At 36.6% G+C, this 20665-nt stretch overlaps 1 protein-coding gene across 5 annotated transcripts in view; it reads left to right on the forward strand.

Annotated features, from left to right (window-relative positions):
* Window positions 1-621: 621 nt before the first annotated feature.
* Evi5 (ecotropic viral integration site 5) overlaps window positions 622-20665 on the forward strand; it is a 39194-nt gene continuing 19150 nt past the window's right edge. For 3 of the 5 annotated variants that reach the window (XM_074098144.1, XM_074098168.1, XM_074098175.1), the window contains exons 1-6: window positions 622-797; window positions 11545-11600; window positions 16126-16283; window positions 17162-17329; window positions 20134-20372; window positions 20474-20665. In XM_074098144.1, coding sequence (XP_073954245.1) covers window positions 16190-16283; window positions 17162-17329; window positions 20134-20372; window positions 20474-20665 — 693 coding nt within the window. In that variant the 5' untranslated portion in view covers window positions 622-797; window positions 11545-11600; window positions 16126-16189. The remainder of the gene's footprint in view (window positions 798-11544; window positions 11601-16125; window positions 16284-17161; window positions 17330-20133; window positions 20373-20473) is intronic. The other 2 variants (XM_074098151.1, XM_074098159.1) reach the window with 2 other exon arrangements.

Consider the following 20665-nt stretch of genomic DNA (forward strand, 5'->3'; position numbering starts at 1 on the left):
GCTAAAAACTCTAAACATTTATTCAAGTCATTGCGTATCAACTTCTCCTTGGATTATTTAGAATTCAATTTTCGCGCCAAATCACAAATAATTTTAGACTGTGGCAGCACTGATACCTGTCAAAAGTACCACAGATAGTCTACTAGCCAGGTAATCATAGACTTCATTTTACTTAGTGATTGAAATACTTGTTTTTAGAGCCGAGCCAAGCTAACTCTGCAGAGATTAATATGGTAACACTGCAAATGTAACGCATATTATGTACGTGATTTGACGTTAAAATACAGTGTTGCCAAATTATTCCGTTGTAGACTTAGTTCAGTAAATTTAATTCTAATAGGCATCACAGTAATTTACGTTTTCACCTTTATTTAAAAAACTCTTAAACTCGGTATGTATTATTTATTTCAACAATCGTCTTTGAAATTGCTTAATTTTACCTCTCGTTATTAAAACAATAGGTAACAATAAATTGTAGTTGAGGTTTCTATTTATCCCAAAAATTGATAAATTAATAATATCCAATCACAGAGCCACTAAGTCGTCCCGCCTCGATGAACTCTCCACAATTTCCACAAACAAACTTCGTTTAACTTATCTGTGGTCCTACCTAGCTAGCTCGCTTTACTGTCGATGTCGATGTCGGTCGAATGAATGAACGCATCATAACTGCTAGTTTTGTACTTTTCTTGCACAGTTTGCCAGCTGGGCGGATCCGATATTTATTTGCAGTTTACGGTTAATTAAGTGATTTACGTCAAGACCACGCAACACAATTAATGATTAATAGAAAAACTGTGAGTACTTACTTAATTAGATACGTGCTTATTTGTTTCCATACGTGTCGAATCAATACCCTGACGGCTGACAGGCGGTCTAAATATTGAAAGTAACAGTAACATAATTAGAAGACTCTCATCAAATTACTGACTACGTGAACAGTATATCGGTAGATATCTTTCTAAAACTTCAAGCTGCTGATAATCTTCATTTTTAAGACTTGCTAGACTGAATGTAAACTAATTTTGTTATTTAGCCATCGACATCTATGTGCCGTAAGGTACAATAGATGTCAATGTATTTAGCGCTACCTTTATACTTTTCCCATACTTTTTTACCCATATTTTATTTTTTCTTACAACTGACTATTAGCTCCAGGTACCTACAATTATAATTAAATAAAATTAACACTAACTAATATTATTATGTTAAGAGGACAATTAAAGCTAGACTATATTAGCCTGCAAATCAACAAGTGAAAATCTCTTTGAACTAGATAAATAATGTAAGCAAACTCTTACACCTGTATTGAGTCGGTATTTATTTATTCCTACGCTATTACTATTAGTGACTGCTGAACGGTGTGTTATTTAGTTCCATCCCTGTTAGCATCCCTGTGCTATGAAACGCCAACATACTATCCCGTTCCATGCTGTAAAAAGAGGATGACAAGATAGGATAGGTATGAAACTACTAGCTCCTAGAGCCTGGCCAAGCTAACTGCAGAATAATATGGTAACACTGCAAATGTACCGCATATTATGTACATGATTCAATGTTAAAATACAGTGTTGCCAAATTATTCCGTTGCAGACTTAGCTTGGCCAGCCTCTATTTATAGGTTGGCTCAGTGCACCAAAGCAATTTTTGTTCCAAGAAAATACAATACTTTCATCTGATGAACAGAGACCCCAAGCATTATAATAAAAATTATGCTACTGAATATGTCACTGACTAAGGTTGCTGTTATATTGAATAAACAAAGAAAATCAGTCATTATGCTCATATGTTACCTTTGCAATCAAATGAATTGTTTTATTGTTACCTGTCTTTTAAATGGTTGTTTGTACAAATGATAATTGTTCTCAAAAAGCAACACTTGGCAAAGAAGGATCTATTGCCTGCTTTTATATCAGTTAGTTAATTCTCATGAAATAATATAATAGTCGGCTTTAGTTAAGCTTTCTGAGAGGGAAATCTTTTTCAGAATTTTCTCATCAATAATTTACACACCCTGTTGAAGATGCTTATTATTGCTTATTGCTTGTTTAAATAATGTAATGAAGCATATATTCAGTTTTTTTTTTATATTGTTTTATATTAACCCATTAACCCCCACTGGCCTATTTTTAAGACACCATATTTTATATTAAAAAATTAAAATATACAACCTAACATTATAAAAAAATGTTGAATATTGTGTCTTAAAAATAGGACAGTGGGGGTTAATGGGTTAAATAGACTATTATAATAAGTATTTTTTAGTAACATTTCAATTAATATAATCTCTACAGATTCAGTAGCAATGTACTACACAAACTTGGGCTTGTGAAGGCTTCCCATAGTCATTCATCAACTCCGCGTTGTCTCCATTAGCTCTATCGAATCGAACATACAAACTGAAACACAGATGCACATAAAAACCAGAAAAATAGACCAGCACTGGGAATCAAACCCATGTCCTCGGCATTTCTTGCCACGTGCTATACAGCTACACCACAGGTCCAGTGGTTTGTCCAGGGGTGGTGTAGCGGTATAGCATGTGGCATGGAATGCCGAGGACCTGGGTTCGATTCCCAGCGTTGGTCTATTTTTCTGGTTTTTCTGTGATCTGTGTCAGTTTGTATTTTCAATATGGGTTTTATGGGATGACCATAAAAGTAACAAAATTTGGAGTTGAAATAAAAAATAAAAAAAGACTCCAAAAACCAATCTCCAGCTCTTTAGCTGAATAGAAGGATTGAAAAGCCTAGGGTTTTTCAGTTCATTGTCTTCTGCATTATTATTTAATTTATCTTTAAATATTTATTTTATAGATGAGATAGGATATAATTATATGTATAGGCTGGGATGACGATGATGTTGATGAAATATATTTACTTTATTAATCATATATTGAAATAACACTAGATACGCCAATGCGCATGAATAAGTGTAAAAAAGTAGGACATTGTGAGCTGGTAACTCTTTTTGTAAAACTTTAGTTGTATTATTTTGTCACTAATTTTACTCTTTTTACATTCATCATAATTAAAATCTATAAAATATCATTATTAACAAAAACTACATTGCCTGTGTTTATTTTTTAATTCTTGTTCCTTTGCAAGAACTGAAAATTCGACTGCGAAAGGAATAAAGGCGATAAAATAAACACAGTTCTTCTTTCATCTCTTGTGAAGGAACTAGTGCGAAAAAAAGAACGCAATATTTCCTTCGAAGGAACAGCAAAAGGATCTACAGCGAATAATCCGTTTTTTTTCTCACTATAAACAATTTGAAAGTGGGAAGATGTATGACAAAAGGCTCTGTAGTCAAAATAAAAGTTAAATAGTACTTACCACACACAACAATTGGTAAACTGCTGGAATAAAGACAATTTATGTTGATTTTATTTATGGTGCAATGTATCTCCAAATTAAGTACCTACTCATTACGCGCTATTTATTACCCATATTTTGTATGCCACAGTTCAAAATATAGAAGGAGCTTATAGCTCCGCAAGTATTGATTTTATTCAAACAAAAAACTGATGAATTATTTCTTCACACCATCTGTACAATACCACATTTTAAAATATGACAAAATTCATGTGACCTATTGACAGATCTTTTAAAATAAAATATTATAGATATTTTTTTGCATGGACCAGTATTAGAACAGTTTGTTCTTGAAATTGAAATGCACAGTCTCATGAACTTAGGAGTGTTGAGTTTTTAATTATAGGTTTTGCGAAATTTTTGTGTGCTATGCCAATTGCTTTGCGAGTTTTTTTTTAAGTTATCGAGATGGGTGCATGTTAGATAGTAATTATATATTTTTAAGTTAAACTATCTTAAAGGATAAAGTTTCTTTAACAACATTTTAGACAAATACTGTTACAAATATATGGCCCTGGGTATCCAATATCATGTAACTCATGTAATATCCAAAAATGTGTGTAGAGTGCGAAAATGAAGGGTAGAAAAGGATGAATAAGGAAAATTGTTGCCATATTTAGGCACAGCATAATCCTATTAAAGCCTTTCCACTGATTGGGGATACCAGAAAAGAAAGAAAATTGAAGCTATTTTCAAATATCTCACAGATGTAAAGAAAGAGCGGCCCGCGCTTAATTGTATTATTAACCCTTAATATGGCCCCATTTATTGGAGCATACTACCACAGAATCAAAAGCAGTTATCGAATGCATACCTGACAAAGGATGTTTTTAAAGCTAGTAGTATTTTCAATAATCACAAGGATATTGTATCTTATAACTAATACAATAAGGTTGAATTTCCAAGTCAATGCATGTGGTCGCTAAATCGCCTCTACTTTTTTAAGGGTTAAAACTAGTGTGCATAATTATAAATAATGATATTTAAGAAGCTTAATCATCCGTCAGCTGACCCGCATACTCGTTTGCCCCTCTTATATATTTATATTCTCTAGTATATAAAATTCTCGGGTAAAAAATGTTTGTGACCAAACTCCTTTGAAACGGCTTGACCGATTTTTATGATTTTTTGTGCTATTTTTCATACTTCTACGCAGACGGAGTCGCGGGCAACAGCTAGTAAATATATATATTAGTAGGTAGTACTTGTAATACAAAAAATAATGGGCATGGGTTGGTGTCGGTGGTCCTCAAAAGTCGTCTTGGCAAATAACGCCCCTTAGTTCTTGACAGTATACCATTAAATGGTTCCATGAACATTTTAAGATAATATCTAGTCTAGGAGATATGTCTCTCTTTGTCTAGATGATATGGACAACATTATTATTATTATTATTAGCCTATTCTACCCCACTGCTGAGCAAAGGCCTCCCCCAATACTTCCACTGCTCTCTGTCTACTGCATACAATCAAGGGCTGGCCCTTGTATGCTTGTATGGAGACGATGGCGGGATGAACTGAAGTAGTCCAGTTCATCCTGATATCGTCGTCTAGGTCTGCCAGGTCGCCTTTTCGAGTTAGTGGGCGTCCACTCGGTGGTTACTTTAGCGCATAACTCGTCCGGCATGCGGCAAAGATGACCAGCCCAATCCCACTTCCTCTTAGACGCCGTTGGACCTACATCAGTGATTTGAGTCATGGACATGGAGCGCAGGACGGTGTTCCGGATCCTATCCACGAGTTTTAAACCTAACATGCTGTGCTCCATGGTTAAAAAAAAAGAAAGCCTTTAGTATTACTTCTGATCTTATCATTATTAAAGTATGTATTGGAAATATCAACATTCTCTACCTATGCCTTCTTCTGCCGCAACAGAGTTAAATGTGACTCGAATTTTATGGTACATTGGCATGTGAGAAATCGTTCTAGGGCTATATATGTAATAATTCAGTACAGTAACCTCTAAAGGCTCCGCGAACTGATTTAATATCCTATATATTAATATTAATGTCTATGTTTAATTGCAACGAAGTGTTATGTATAAAGCGGCTCGGTCGTCATTTATTATCCGAACATCTGAGAAGTAAAATTCCCTGCTTGCGTCCTGTGTTTCTTGATTGCTACAATCTGGTCGTCTTCAGGCAGGCGTGATCTATCTTAGTCCAAATTCTAGAATTGCCCTAGGGCAGTAGTACATTTTGAAATATGTCACTATTCAATTAAAGGTCAATTTTAACGCTCCCTTTATTTTAAGTTGTGTCACTATCAAATTTAAGCAACGACATCTTCGCTTACCATCAGGGGGGCTACTCCAAAATTCGAAAATCGTATCGTACCGACCCTCTCACTCTCGCAGTATAAGTGCCAGAGGGATGGAACGACATGAACTTCAATTTTCGAATTTAGTAGTAGTAAGCAGGCGCGTGCGATTGTGGTCTAACGCAAGCCTATTTCTGTATAAAAATAAATTACAAATAGCACTTTTAAGTATTAGCTTAGAACTTTAGTTTTGAGTTTAAAAAAGGGCCAAAAGCGTGTCGGACACGCCCAAGATAAGGTTCTGTAGCCATTACGAAAATATCAAGTAAAATTCTTCTAAGGATTTCGTATGGTGTACGGAATCTTCCAAGTTTGGATATATTTTATACCTTGGGCTGCTATTTACTCTTAAACTACCAGTAATTCTCAAGCAATATTAGCCGTTATAATTTTCCTTGTAAATTTGATATATTTACTACCATTCTGATTTTTTTCACCCAACTGTTTAGATTTTAGAGGGCGTCATCATCATCAAGCGTCAACGGTTTTAAAGAAACTTGCACTTTAAAGTTGAATATTTCGCAAACAAATCACTGAATCGAAAAATCGTCTTAGCAACCCCCAAAAGTTTCAGAAGACCTATCCAACGATACCCTACACAAGGGTTAGTCGAGAAAAAAAATCACCCCCACTACGTCAATGGGAGGGAGGTACCCTAAAAAAATTTTTTTGTTTTTTTTTTATTTTACCACTGTCGGCTTGATATCAATGTAGATTCAGGCCAAATTTGTAACCGGCTAGCCGGTCGGAGAAATGAAAAGGCGTGTGGTTACAAAATAAAATATAATACAAAAGAAAAATATATACAATTATTTCAGTCAGCACTGCTCTTGTAGATAAATTTAAAAAAACACTGGCCTGAGACTTGTAGGATAGGTAGGGAAACAGGGCAGGGTGTTGAGGTAGCCTCGAAGCGTCCAGTCGCGACGGCGATCTGCTCCGAGGCAGCAGAACGGAGAGGAAGTGGAGATGATGATTTGGATTCAGCAGGAAAAAGGAAGGGCTGGAATAAAACACCCTGCTTTACTGCTTGCTTGCAGCACCCATCCAAATCTCGTTATATAGTGTCGGACCAGCGAAACAAAGCTAAACGAGACTTGGATTAGGTTTCACACAATATAAACAAGAATAAATGTTACAAACAGAGCAAATAATATTTACAATACCTGCAATAGTGGCAGCCCTTATATCACAAGTAAAAGTCAGTGAATTAGCTATCACAAAGTGAAATAATTAATTATTTCTATAAATAATCAAATTTCGGCTTACGCCCTGCCAAATATAGTTAGACGCCAATCGCCGATTTTGTACGAAAATTCAATCACATGTCACTTGGAACAGTCGAGCTTTATACCCTGTACCGAATTTCAAGGTGCTATTTTTTTGTACGACCTAATAATCGGAGCCAGTTGACAGCATCCGCACGATTGAAGTTTTTCGTGTACACAATATTAATAAATTTAGTAGTACTTAATTTGGTCCTGGCGCTTCAACGCTCGCTACGCTCGCTCGCTCGCGCAGACAATTGGACCTAACACAACCTAACACAAATCTATGGTCATTCGATTCGATTGGATTCGATTATAACGACGACAATACGAGTATTAACCCGAGCAAAAATTTGGTAATAATGCACGTTAGTACGACTTGATAATTCAATCCAAATGAGTTCGTATTATGTTACAGTGATGGCTGAGCAGTATGTCGAGCATTACTGGTCCCCCAAATAGTAGAGCCAATCGCCGAAAAAAAACAAATGAGTATCAATAATTTAGAATTTAGATTTTTTTTTCTTCTGTAAGCGGCCAGTTGCGCACCGCGGAGGTTTGCCATGTTACAAATTACAGCTTTCTAGTACTAACGGTCTCTAAAACTTAGCCGCGGACAGACAGACGGACAGACATGGCGAAACTATAAGGGTTCTTAGTTGACTACAGAACCCTAAAAATGGTAATACTGTTAGGGTCAATTCCAAATAATTTGTTAGTTTGCGTGATGCGAGAACGACCTACATATGAATTCTACTATAACGTAATTTATTCATTAGAGTTAAATATAATTAAGTCTGTGTGCAAGGTCTTCACTTAAATGTGGTGAATTTGAATTGTTTGCCAATAAATTAGACAGTTTATGCATAGCATTTTTTAGGGTTCTGTACCCAAAGGGTAAAACCGTGATAGCTAGACAGTTGAAATTTTCACAGATTACTTATGTATTTCTGTTGCCGCTATAACAACAAATACTGACGTATATTCACTTTAAAAGTGAATATTTAGGGAGGCTCACACACAACAAACTTTTATTGCTAATGTCTAATGTTGTATTGATAATGGTACTAATCCGACTCGCACTTGGCCGGTTTTACTTTATTTAATATAGTCAAATAAGTAAATTAAGAAAAGACTAAAGTTTCTGATCTCAGAGGCTTTTTTTGCACAGAATCTTATACGTAAACTACTTAAAATACCAATTAATTAATTACACTATTTTAGTGGAACAAATATACTAAAGACAAAGTAATAATAACATCGTCTTTCGCGACTTATTTAGGCATTCGTTGTTTAAATAACGCAAAGAAATAACGGCAATATTCACAGAGGTCACTATTTCATCCACTAAAGATCCTCTCCGAACGATTATATGAGTATTTACTGTTTAATAAGGAAATTATTAGATCAATGCAGCAGTCTACGTGTGTAACGTTTTTACCCGACTGCGTCGGGAGGGAAACTTTTTTAAACGACGACGTCACGCGAGATGAAACTATCGTGCGCCAGAGAGTGGAAGAAGGACGGCTATTGGGTCGATGTACTCTGGGTTACGCGATATAGGTAGGTGCAGTACTCTGAGCGGTGAAGATAAACATTATTAAATAATGCCGCGAAATATTTCAGATTATTTTTCAGTTTTTTTTTTGTTGCACAACCACATTCCAATTTAGTTAACTTAGGGTAGATGTAGGCAGTAGAGGACGGATGGACAATTCTCGCACCAAAATCGTATTTTATATCTTCAAACTGTTTTTTTTTTTAACTTTCTGATTGCCAGTGCCAGCTCGCCCCAAAGTCTCGTGCTGCGGCTGCGACCGCGCCTAAGGATACACAGGCTTACGAATATTAATGGAAGTCGGTTTGGTTGATGTATTTCGATTTTCGGTCCAAATGCAAAGCAGATTCAAATTATATTTTCTACGTGTGATTAGCTTGCTATTATATTACTAATAATCGAATATATATAAATTTGTACGCGTTTACGTCCCAATTTGGTTTTAAGAAGTCAACCTGAAATAAAGGACGCGACATCAAAAGACCAGGATTTTATAAAATCACGTTGAATACACTTTTTCTAACCACACCCGGCCTTTCAATGGATAACTATTACTGACGTCTATCCCGCCGATAATAACGTCACGCTCATTTGTTACGGTACCGGCCTGGCCGTAAAAACCTTGCGAGCACGTTCGCAATGTTTTTTATGAAAATACGTGGATGTAATATTTTGTGCCTCAGGCACTCGATCCACAACTTACAGGTACTTGCCTGCATGCTCGTCAGATCGAGATTTGTATCCAATTGGGTTAGCGAGCGACTACGTCGTTATTTGAAATCAATTCTTAATTGAGCCAAAAGTACCAATTGTATCTTTACTAAATAAGGGCTAATAATAACTAATCAGAGTAATTGGTTTTAGTATGCCTGGTCCGAAAGCGTGGGCCCTAACTCTCATTATGTCTAACTTTTCTAACCATCAGGAAACTTTACGTTAACTTGTCATTGGCGCTAATGGCATTTGTTTTGATAGGTATAGGTATAGGTAGAGTTGTATAGGTAGAGTCATTCACGATGACGCGTGCCGTGGTTATTATTACAATGTCATTAATGTCTTATTTTGACAAAATCACGCGTCTTCGTGGATGGCACTAGGTATAATCGTGTACGTACGAAATATTTGATTGTACAGTCGAGTTCAAAAACTTGTGAGCAAAATTTTGATCAAAATATCTGAACACGCTTCTATAATAATAATTCATTTATTTATCAGATTACATAATTGATCCAGCTATGCTGTCAAGAAGTAAACGATGAAGATTCTGATTTGGCATCAGTTCTTATACAATTAGTTCCATAAAAATTAAAGGTGTAACTCGTAACGGAACTTGTCTTCACTAATTGTTTTTATGTAAGTTACAAAAACTTAGCCATCGGTATGCGTGGCTCTGTATTACTATTATGTACAGCTACACCTATTCATGCAGCAGTCGACGCACGGTAACGTTTCAAATTGGAGAACGGGAAATGTCGGTAGCTAGAGCTGCGCATGAGTCACGGAACGCTCGTTTACCTGCCCACGTGGCGCGCGTGTGTCCTTGTCCTCTGTGTGTATACAGGGCAAGCCATTTAAATTTCTGAGTTCCCCACACTGACCAATAGGGAAGACAAAATATAAGGAATAAGCAAATGGTTTTAAGAACAATGGTGTTTGAATGCTTAAAACCCAAGTAGAATAGTTTGTGTTCGACTCTGTAAAAAAATGAAGTTATATAATAAATAGGTAGGCACATTTTCGATTCCACTCGGTTATCGTGTTTACGGCTTTCGTTCTGGTTCATCTAACTAATAAATGTTTTACCGTGCTTTGTGTGTAACTAAATTCAATTAATACAATTTAAAGTCACATTCATATTTCTGTTGTGTTGTGATTCTCTCGGTCTCTATCTATATATATACAGGGTGTAACATTCAGATCGGTCAGTATGGGAAAGTCTGAAACTATACGACATACGAAGATCTGTTCTTAGGAACCATGTCATCAATTTTAGTAACAAGAAAATCTGCATTCATAGATTTAAAAAAAACATGTACTCAAAACGGGAATCGAACCCGGTTGATTTGAAGTATTAAACTTATCTACATAATTTCTATTTGGATAGCGATAGTGTAGGTCATAAGCAATAAATGTTACTAAGAAGCACGATATCTAAAATGAATAAAATGCATTGTACTTATTTCATATTCTTTAATAATGTAAGTTTTATTTTTTAAATCGTCTAGGTTCGATTCCCAAGCTGAGTATAAGTTTTTTTTAAATGTTTGAATGCAGTTTTTATTTTTACTGAAATCGATGACATGGTTCCTAAGAACAGATCTAGTATGCCTTATAGTTTCAGACTTTCCCATACTGACCTGAATGTTGCACCCTGTATATAGCTTGTAATGCACAACACACTGCATCAGATAAATGTGAACGCAACCAAAATGTATGAAACTGATACCGTTCTGATGCGTCACGACACAACACGACAGATAAAAATGTGAGTGCGGCTTAATTCTTCGACTTCTTGCTTGTCAATATGTTTGGCATCGTGAAATGGGACAAGGACAAGGAAACAAGCTTGCGTGTATGTATGCAGAGGTAAACGTTACCTTTGTTCATTATTATATCATGTCCGCCAAATTGTTTACCTAACAATAAACATATTATACACATTGGACGGCTGAGCCAGTCAAGGGTTAAGTTATTCATTATTATTTGATTTATATTGTATAATAATACTAGCGGACCCGGTAGAAGTTGTCCTGCCCGAAAAAACACTACATTCAAATTCGTATAACATACCAACAACAGCGCCATCAATTTCAGGGGAGAGTTTACTGTATCGACGGGATGAACATAATGTTTGACAGTTACAAAACCCATGAACATTTTGAGTCTTGACTTTTAGTTTATAGACTCCTGAGGATCTCACGGACCAAATAAATTATCTTTTCACAGTCGCCTGATGTACTTTACAAGGCCTTATCGGTATATTTTGAAGTATTTTATACTAAACTTAGTTTGCTTTGTTTCAGTTATTTCATGTTTGAGCCGGCACCAGTTGCAACGACGACTTTAAATCCCATTGAAGGTAATTGGTGACGTATGCACAATCTAACATTATTATCCTTTTGAAAATTGAGCCTTTTGAAATAATTGTCCTGATTTTTTTTTTGCTATCAAGTTGTGCACTGCTTTGAATGCAGTAAATTAGTCTTATCTGCATTTTGATTTTGGCTCTTATAGTAGACATAAATGCTTATGAATGCCCAATTTTAGCTACCAGACACTATATAATCCACCTAAATTATAAATCAGTGTTTAGAACTACTTAATTAAATTTATTATTTAAGTTTGGAAGTTGTGGTCAGTCTCATTTAAAACATACATGTATCTATATAAAGTAGGGAAAATGAACACTTATTTTTTAGCATATTATCAATTAGGTAAGTACATAGATTGCTTTATAAAAATATCGGTCTTATTTAGTAGTATTATCAATTCAAAGCGACCAAATACTTCAGTTTGAATCATAGGCATGAGTAACTGAATACGTAAATATTTTAGTTGGTTTATAAAAGCTATTCTGGTGTCAAATGCCGACTGGATATCTCGCCAAATTCAGTATTAAACACGACTGAATATCTTAACCGTGACAGACGAATCAATAGTTGCCGATGCTTGATATATCTACAGTGAATTATAGTAGTACCTATATAGTTCCTCTGGATACAATAACGTCACCGGTTTCCAGTTCTAGTCGCTTCTTTAATAGGACAAAAATGTGTGCACTAGCACTGTCGTTTGAAGTACCATTTTAGCTTGCCTGCAAACTTGGTTTGTCCAGCCATTAGTTCTCTGTATTCAGGCAGCGTGACACATGATAAAATACTTTGTTTAGCCTTTGAACATGGAAGTTTGCTAACCGTAACGTTACAATTACATTTTTCGCCTGTTTGTCACGTTGCATTTTTCTACTCTATGAATGGAAGCCCTCTGATGCATTAAACCCAATATATTGCCTTTTACATATCTGAACGACTTAAAAAAAAACACTTCTCTAGCAAATAGGCATACGAAGCGGTAACTTCACACATTTGTTCCATTGGAATCAACTTCCAATTATGATTTTAGTATTTATTTTAATTAATAAATTCATAAAATTTCTGTAGAAAGTAAAAAACAATAGTCCCATTTTGTCCTCATAATTGTATCGCCTTACATAAAAAAAATGTATTCGTAAATAAGGATTATTTATTGAAGTCTAATATAAAAATAAGTTACCAGCAACATAATCAGATAGGGCAAAGCAAAACACCCTAATGGCTATACGAATTAAAGGTGCATTAATTATTTTTGAGTGCTCTATCCTATCAGAGCCTATTGCCAGCGACTGTACCTAATTAAGAGCTCTATGAAATCTATTTAGGTAGTCAGCTTAAGAGTTCTGAAGTCTTACGGTATGAATAGCCCGGGCTCCAGTAAGTGGCCGGGTGTAATTGATGTCTCGTCCGGTTCCGTTATGAAATTGTTTCTACTTAAACTAAAGTGTTTTGTACTCTTCAACCCCCTATCTTCAACTCCTTTGCCAGATTGTCAGTTTAATATTTCTAATGCATTTTAAATTAAAGAATTTTGACGTCATTGCATTCGCTTTCGCCATCAGATACTTCGAGTGGTATTCATGATCAAAACGCGAAATAAAGTGACCATAGGCAACTAGATTTTATCTGCGCTAAGGGCAGTAAGTGATCTTATATTTTTGGACACCTCCACCTCTCCTATTAAAACCGTTTCGGTGTAGGTAGTTTCTTAGGTAATGACTGTTGAATTGTAAGAATAGACAAGTGGTAAGTTTAATGTGTCGAGTGTGTCGTTGAGCATGAGTCAGCAGGCCTACTACGAAACTCGAAGTTCGTGTCGTGCGGTCCCTCTCGCTCGCTCTCTTATTTAATAGTATAAGTGTCAGAGGGACCGCACGACACGAACTTCGAGTTTCGAGTTTCGTAGTAGCCCTGCAGTCGCGCGGCAATCTATAGTACTGGTATATATAAACTGTAACTTGATTTGTTTGCCGGCGCCAATGTCAACAACTCAACACCACCGCTTCTTTAATCGAAGCTCTCCGAGAGCTTTTTCGCTCTTACGAACAAAAAAGGTTGCCTATCAATTTTTTCGCAGTTTCCAATTACGCTTTTGTAAATTCAAATTATACTTCTCGTATCCAACCCTCTCTATTTGCCGATAGATGCACAATTTTAATTCATAATCATAAATGAAATACATATAATAAAAACAATTCATTTATCTTTGGCACTTCATCTTAAACATGAAACTACCGTGAGGCTCACTCATATTAAAATTATATTGTAACGGATAACTCACGTCTTAAACCGAGTTTAGCTCGACATGTTTCGGGCTATTTCGTAGCCCTTCTTCATAGGAGCACGCGACTCGGCGGCTGTCGCAACTTCACCTTACTCTAAAATTTCTTAGATTATTCCTTATCGACTGCAACATTTTATTTACAATGCTACCTACCTGCTAAGGAATCATTTCTTAATCCAATTTGCAAATACATATACCTAATCGATCTTTCATACCTATTCGTAATTATTTTTTCAAAACGACATGGTTTTTATATCTTGGAAAATCCTAGATAATCTTAGCGCGTAGACACTCGCATGTTCCCGAGGTACTAGAGCTACATACACCCTGTCCAAATGCTCACGCGCGCTTCCATAGCGAGAGTATAATTATTGCCTTTCAAAAATACATTAGAGCTTATTGATGCCAAAATTTGAACATTAAATCTCGCTTAGGTACTTAGTTACTTTGTTTTTAGTTGTTTTTGTTCATGTATTTATTATTAATAACTTATTTATTAGTTATAGCTTTCTAATAGATGGACTGTCCTAAGCTGTCTACCAATAAGTAACAAGTCACGCCCTCTTTGGGGTGTATTGACCTTCTCACTTTTCCATTTTGTCGAGAAATTCTGTAAAAGCAAAGTAATAAACCTTTCTCATATCTAGGTTATTAGACCTAGGTTCGTTTAAGACAAATCGAGGGCACAAAAAGCTAGACTTAATGCCTTTTTTTTTTGTAAAGCTAAACGATACGTATATCTACACTAAATTATTTTTGGTATAGCGCCACCTAAATAAACGACTAGTCGTGATAAAAATTATATACTATGATTCTTCACATAATAACTTATCATTCAATAATGGCTACTCGGGCTTATGTTAGTACCTAATAAAATAAAATAATTTTAATATGATAAAAGCCGTGGTGGCCTAGTGGTTTGACCTATCGCCTATCAAACAGAGGGTCGTGGGTTCAAACCCCGGCTCGCACCTCTGACTTTTCCAAATTCATGTGCGGAATTACATTTGAAATTTACCACGAGCTATGCGGTGAAGGAAAACATCGTGAGGAAACCTGCACAAACCTGCGAAGCAATTCAATGGTGCGTGTGAAGTTCCCAATCCGCACTGGGCCCGCGTGAGAACTATAGCCCAAGCCCTCTTGTTCTGAGAGGAGGCCTGTGCCCAGCAGTGGGACGTATATAGGCTGGGATGATGATGAATATGACAGATAAATTGTTTTAAATTCTTCTCAGTTACATTTAATATTTGTCTACCTGTGATTATGATGTTTCTGATGCATGCATGATGAAATATCGTGAGTTCATCAAAAGTAATTATGTTTTATATCCCGTGTAAAGTATGCCTTTGATAAATTGTTGGTGAAGAATTCCACGCATCATAGCATATAATTGTGTCGGTATTGCATGCATGCAGACACGCTGCCGTGCGCGCGAGAAGACGTAGCATACGTGGACCAGTCAGTTTTCATGAACGTACGCGCTGCTGCGACCTTCATGCTTAGTGGGCGGATGACCGCCACGAATCACTCTGACTTTCACCAACATTACCACAAAACAAACCTAAATCGTATGCTAAAATAAATCTTTTATCGTTAACGCTGACTTTATTGCGCCGTTTTTGTGTTCGTTAGTGTTGTGGCTCCAATCCTTTCATAATCGTAAATCACCTATCTCGTCATTCATAATGTGTGCATGTTTGGTGGAAATGTCATTTGCATACCTTACCGAACCTTACCTTTCGAACTTTTTTGAAATTGGGTCATCTTTCGACGAAATTTTGCTCTAGCTTCAACGTAGTAGGTATTAATAGAAATTGAATCTTGGCTGTATTTTGTTTATTTCTTGGAAAACAAAAGGCATGTGATTTTATTTGTTTAATGAAATAAATTAAGTTGCATAAATTCCAAGTCCATAAACTAAAACTAGTGCCATGAAGTTTTTTTTCATGATAGATAGATTTCATACGTGTTTATAGTGAAACAGGTTCGTAACGAAAAACTAATGAGTACCTATTATATTCCTATAAATAAATAAAGACTTCATTACAAGTTACAGCATTCAGTGCGATGGATGATGTGTGTTGTAGTAACGAACAAAATTAAGTATTTAAATCAGTAGCCATCCGCATTTAAGTTATGGTCAGATGGCGATGCCGATGTAGGTACAGTCCGTGAGTTGTTTGTGAGTATGGAGCTGATGGCATGTCTGCGCGTGTCTGGTGCAGAGAGGCGCGCGGAGGCGGGGCGAAGGGCGAGGGGAGGGCTCTATATGGCAGATCCAGAGTCGCAATGAAGGTGGAAGCCGAAGCCAAGGACGCGCCGGCCGCAACTCCCGGAACCCCGATCGCTAGTAATACCGAATCGCCTGTGTCATCTCTGGACGGTTTGTTGGTTTAACACTAACATCACTAACCTACAGCACTATTCTAACCCCGCATGCTACCCTCGTGCGTAACACACGCCTCGTCACTTACCCCTAACCTGCCTGTTTGTGCTTTCACGCAAGGAACCCCGACGCGACTCGCTTTCCATGCCACTTGTGAAACAAACAATAATCACTTCATTTATTAGTCCTGTTGGTTTTGCAGACAAGTTTTAGTAATTTTTTTAAGTAAGAAAAATATGAATAAATGTGCAAAATATTTTATTTATATATTTTAGGTGTAAAGGGTAAAATTAGCCACGCGGCGCTTAGAACTTATTACATTAATTTTATTTTATATTAAAGTTATTAAAAATAAAGCTTTTTGTAAACCAACTGAAGAATAATTATAACATTTTAATTGGCTAATCCCGTTGACTAAATAGTTGTGTTAAGGTGCTAAATCCATCGCTAAAACCGGTAATGTGCTTTTAGGAAGCGCCTCCGTTTATTTATATACTATTGTCGCTCCCTATTCCACGATGTTAAAATACGTGCCTTTTACCTAAGATTGCTCATCTGCGTACTAAGCTAGGTAGGTACTTTGTCATTATTAAAAATATTTTGGTATGTGCTTAACAATCGGACTTTATTTATTTATGTCTATGGTTATTTAATCAATATTAGTATTACGGTTGGTTTAAAGTAGTGCAACTGTGTTTATGTCGAACATTATCATTCTCAAACCGTCAAAAATCTTCAATCGGCAATTTGTTTGGTAGAAGGCCGGGTATTTTTTTTAAATAACGGATATATCAATTTTGTCTTATTTCACTAAAACTTGTAGCCTGTACTTGTATGTATCCCTTGTACATAATTGTACAAAATTCTGTGTACAGGTTTCGTAACGACAGAGGCGTCCTACGTGATACCAACGCCCGAACGGGCGCTGCTCGCCAAACTGGAGGAAGCGAACAGGCAGATAGAGGCGGACGCAAAGAGCCGCTCACTGACCACCGTCCACAGCCGAAAGAACTCCGACACATCGCAGATATCCTTGGCCTCTGGTAACTATGCAATTCCCACTAGGCTCTACACCTAACGCCGGTCTTAACTATGGTCGAGGTAGAGCGAATATGTCTTACCCCTGGCAGCGTGATTTCTCTAACAATCCGCATTCAAATTGCCTTTCGGACCTTTTGCCACAATATGCCTATGTTTTTTTTTTAATTTCAAAAACCACCTTATTCCGTTTATTCTATAACTTCCCTAGACTAACAAAATCGCGTGCTTTAATACATTTGTGGAACGTTTTATGTGGACACGGCACGATGGTTGTTCGGCACGTTCTGATGATACCGTAGATCAACATACTTTTAACATGATTATAATATTTGCTGTTAGGTTCAATCGAATTATATTCATTCGAAAGCGAAAATAGATAAGGAAGTGATGTTATCCAAGTATATGTATATGAATAAAGCCTTAAGGATATTGTCCCTTGTACTCACATGGTGATAAAAGGGTAAGATGAGAAAAATATATCTCGCATAACTACTTTCTTATCTGTGGTTTATCTATGGTAGAGCGACGCGACCATGATTACACACAAAACTAAGACGACTCAGTAAAATAATTAAACTGTGCGGAAGACGCTCGTGTTTAACCCACTTTACATTCATTAAATCACTGTAACGGCGCTCATGTACAGAAATGACCTACGAAGGAACGTTATCTAATTGGGATATCTACGAGTCGGTGTTTGATTTTTACCATACACGGTTGATAGCGAATGATGCTGTGAGATATGAAACTGGTAAATATTGTCAATTGCCCTGCAGATTTTATCACGTGCGTTTTAGTATTCCGGTAAACGGCAGGTCAATAGCCTAGTACAGTGAATGAGCTCTTACACAAGTGGACTCTTCGAATATTAGAACGGTTATTTTGCGCAAGAACGTTGCGCAACTTAACTGCACAATGTCTGGATTAAAAACATTGCCAAACTTAACTATTTATTACCATTTTGTGTTATGAGCCATTGTATACCTTATGTCATCGTATAATGTCAGAGCTTCAAATTGTGACCCACTGGCCGCACTTGTGAGAATTTGGGTGGCAGAATCGTTGAGTCACAAACTTGTTCTGTTTTGAATTAACTTTGCTATTTTAATTATGCAAATTACCTCACCCAAATGCTGTCAGAATGCTGTTATTGTGATGTTTGCGAGTTCGTTTACTCTTTGAGACTGCTTCTTGTAATCTAAGTATTATACCTAAATAAAAAGCTAATTCGTCTTCGTCCCGCGTATTGAACTGTCACGGAATAAAAAGTACCTATGCCTACCTATCTATAAATTTCTATTAGTGAAAGATTTTTTTAATCAGTTCAATAGTTCTACTGATTATGCTCTACCAGCATACAAACAAACATTCAAATTCAAATTCAAATGATTTATTCAGTAAATAGGCCGCAAAGGGCACTTTTACACGTAATTTTTTTAAACTACCAGCGCTTTCGGAAAGACCATCATTGCCAAGAAGAATGCGCCGCAAGAAACTTGGCAGAAAGTCATTTTTTCATAAAAATATAATTACAAATAAAATACTTAAAAACTATATTATACAATTAAAGAAAAAAAAAAGAAAAAATAATAATAAAAGAAATACAGGGATGTATGGGGTCCCTTAGTTACAATACTAAACACTAACTATATCTAAACTATATCTACGTTCAGTGGAAGTGTAGAATGCTTCCACCGTCATAAATTTTAAAATAATAATAACAATAATTTAGTTCTGAAATATACATTTCAGGTCAAGTAACCATTAAGCTTTTGGATTTCGAAGGCAAGTTCACGTCTGCCGCCCCCAAAGTTAGCTCACACGCATTATTAAATTTACCTCTTGATTATATTAGTTTAAATATACCTATCTTTGTATAAGTGTACTGATTACCCAAGAAAACTACACGTTTATTGCATCACCGACGGCAACTTTAGAGCTGCGCACTTTTCATTAATCCAGTATAGAGTTTAAGCTTAACTGACAGTAATAATAAAATAATCCGGTCTATTAACCTCTGCTGCTGAACACATGCCTCCTTTCAAAATAATATGAGAAATCTTTCAAAAACTGAAAATAATTATGGGTTTTGTGCGATTGGCAAATTAAGCTAACTTTGTCGTTAAATAAACTGAATGAATGAATTAATGCCTCACCATTCACTAACCAGTTTTCCTCCATTGCATGCATAACTCTCCTCCTTTTAACTTTTAGGTCCAAATTGAACAAATAATCGAGTAGTTCTTAATTCTAGTTCCCATTTTAAACTGGACCCTGATGGGAGCTTAAGCTAAAATTCGCTCAATTATTATTTTATGTTATATTTAGGGGCTGTTTCACCATCCATTGATTGGTGTTAACTGGCGGTTAGGTGTGATGCCGTCTCTTATTTGTTTTGTTCGAATAGACGGAGACGGCATCACATTTAACCGTCGGTTAACGCTAATCAATGGATGGTGTAACAGCCCCTTAATATTATACTTAAAGCCCCATTAATTAAAGCCGAGTTTAGACTTGCAAGAAAAATCGTGCAAGTTGCATTACATTGCGAGGCCGTAAACCCAACGAGTTGTAGCGGTCAATCGAGCGCCGCAATGTAATGCAACTTGCACGATTTTTCTTGTAAGTCTAAACTCTGCTTTAGACTATACGAGAACTTGCATGCAAGTTTAATTACATTGCGGTGGTATTCGTTTGACCAACTGAATTCATTGTCCCTCAATAGTCTGCGATGTAATGCAACTTGTATGCAAGTTCTTGAGTGATCTAAATGGGGCTTAATTCACGCTTTACTTGTTCTGTTTAGCGACAAGCTCTAGTTATGAAGCCGAGGCGCGAGTCGGCAGCGGCAACGGCGAAGAGGATCTATGGAGCACCTGGGGCCGCATCGTCAACAACTGGGAGACCGAGTGGAAGCGCCGCAATCAGTACATTCGCGATCTTGTGCGGCAGGGAGTGCCTCACCATTTCAGAGGCATCGTTTGGCAGCTACTGGCCGGAGTCGACTGCTCCCCGGAAAAGAAACTATACGCTTCTTACATTAAGGTAAGTATCTAATTATTTAGTTAATTCAGGAATCATTTTAAAACACTGCTGTATGCGCATTAGTCATTTACTGATTGTAATTTACTAAAACTACTTTCCAGGCGAAGTCAGCTTGTGAGAAAGTGATCCGTCGAGACATCGCACGCACTTACCCAGAGCATGATTTCTTCAAAGAGAAGGACGGACTCGGTCAGGAGTCGCTGTTCAACGTAATGAAAGCGTATTCCTTACACGATCGGGAAGTGGGATACTGCCAGGGTTCTGGGTTCATTGTTGGACTGCTGCTTATGCAA

Source organism: Choristoneura fumiferana, chromosome Z (assembly GCF_025370935.1).
Source record: "Choristoneura fumiferana chromosome Z, NRCan_CFum_1, whole genome shotgun sequence".
Taxonomy (NCBI): Eukaryota; Metazoa; Arthropoda; class Insecta; order Lepidoptera; family Tortricidae; genus Choristoneura; species Choristoneura fumiferana.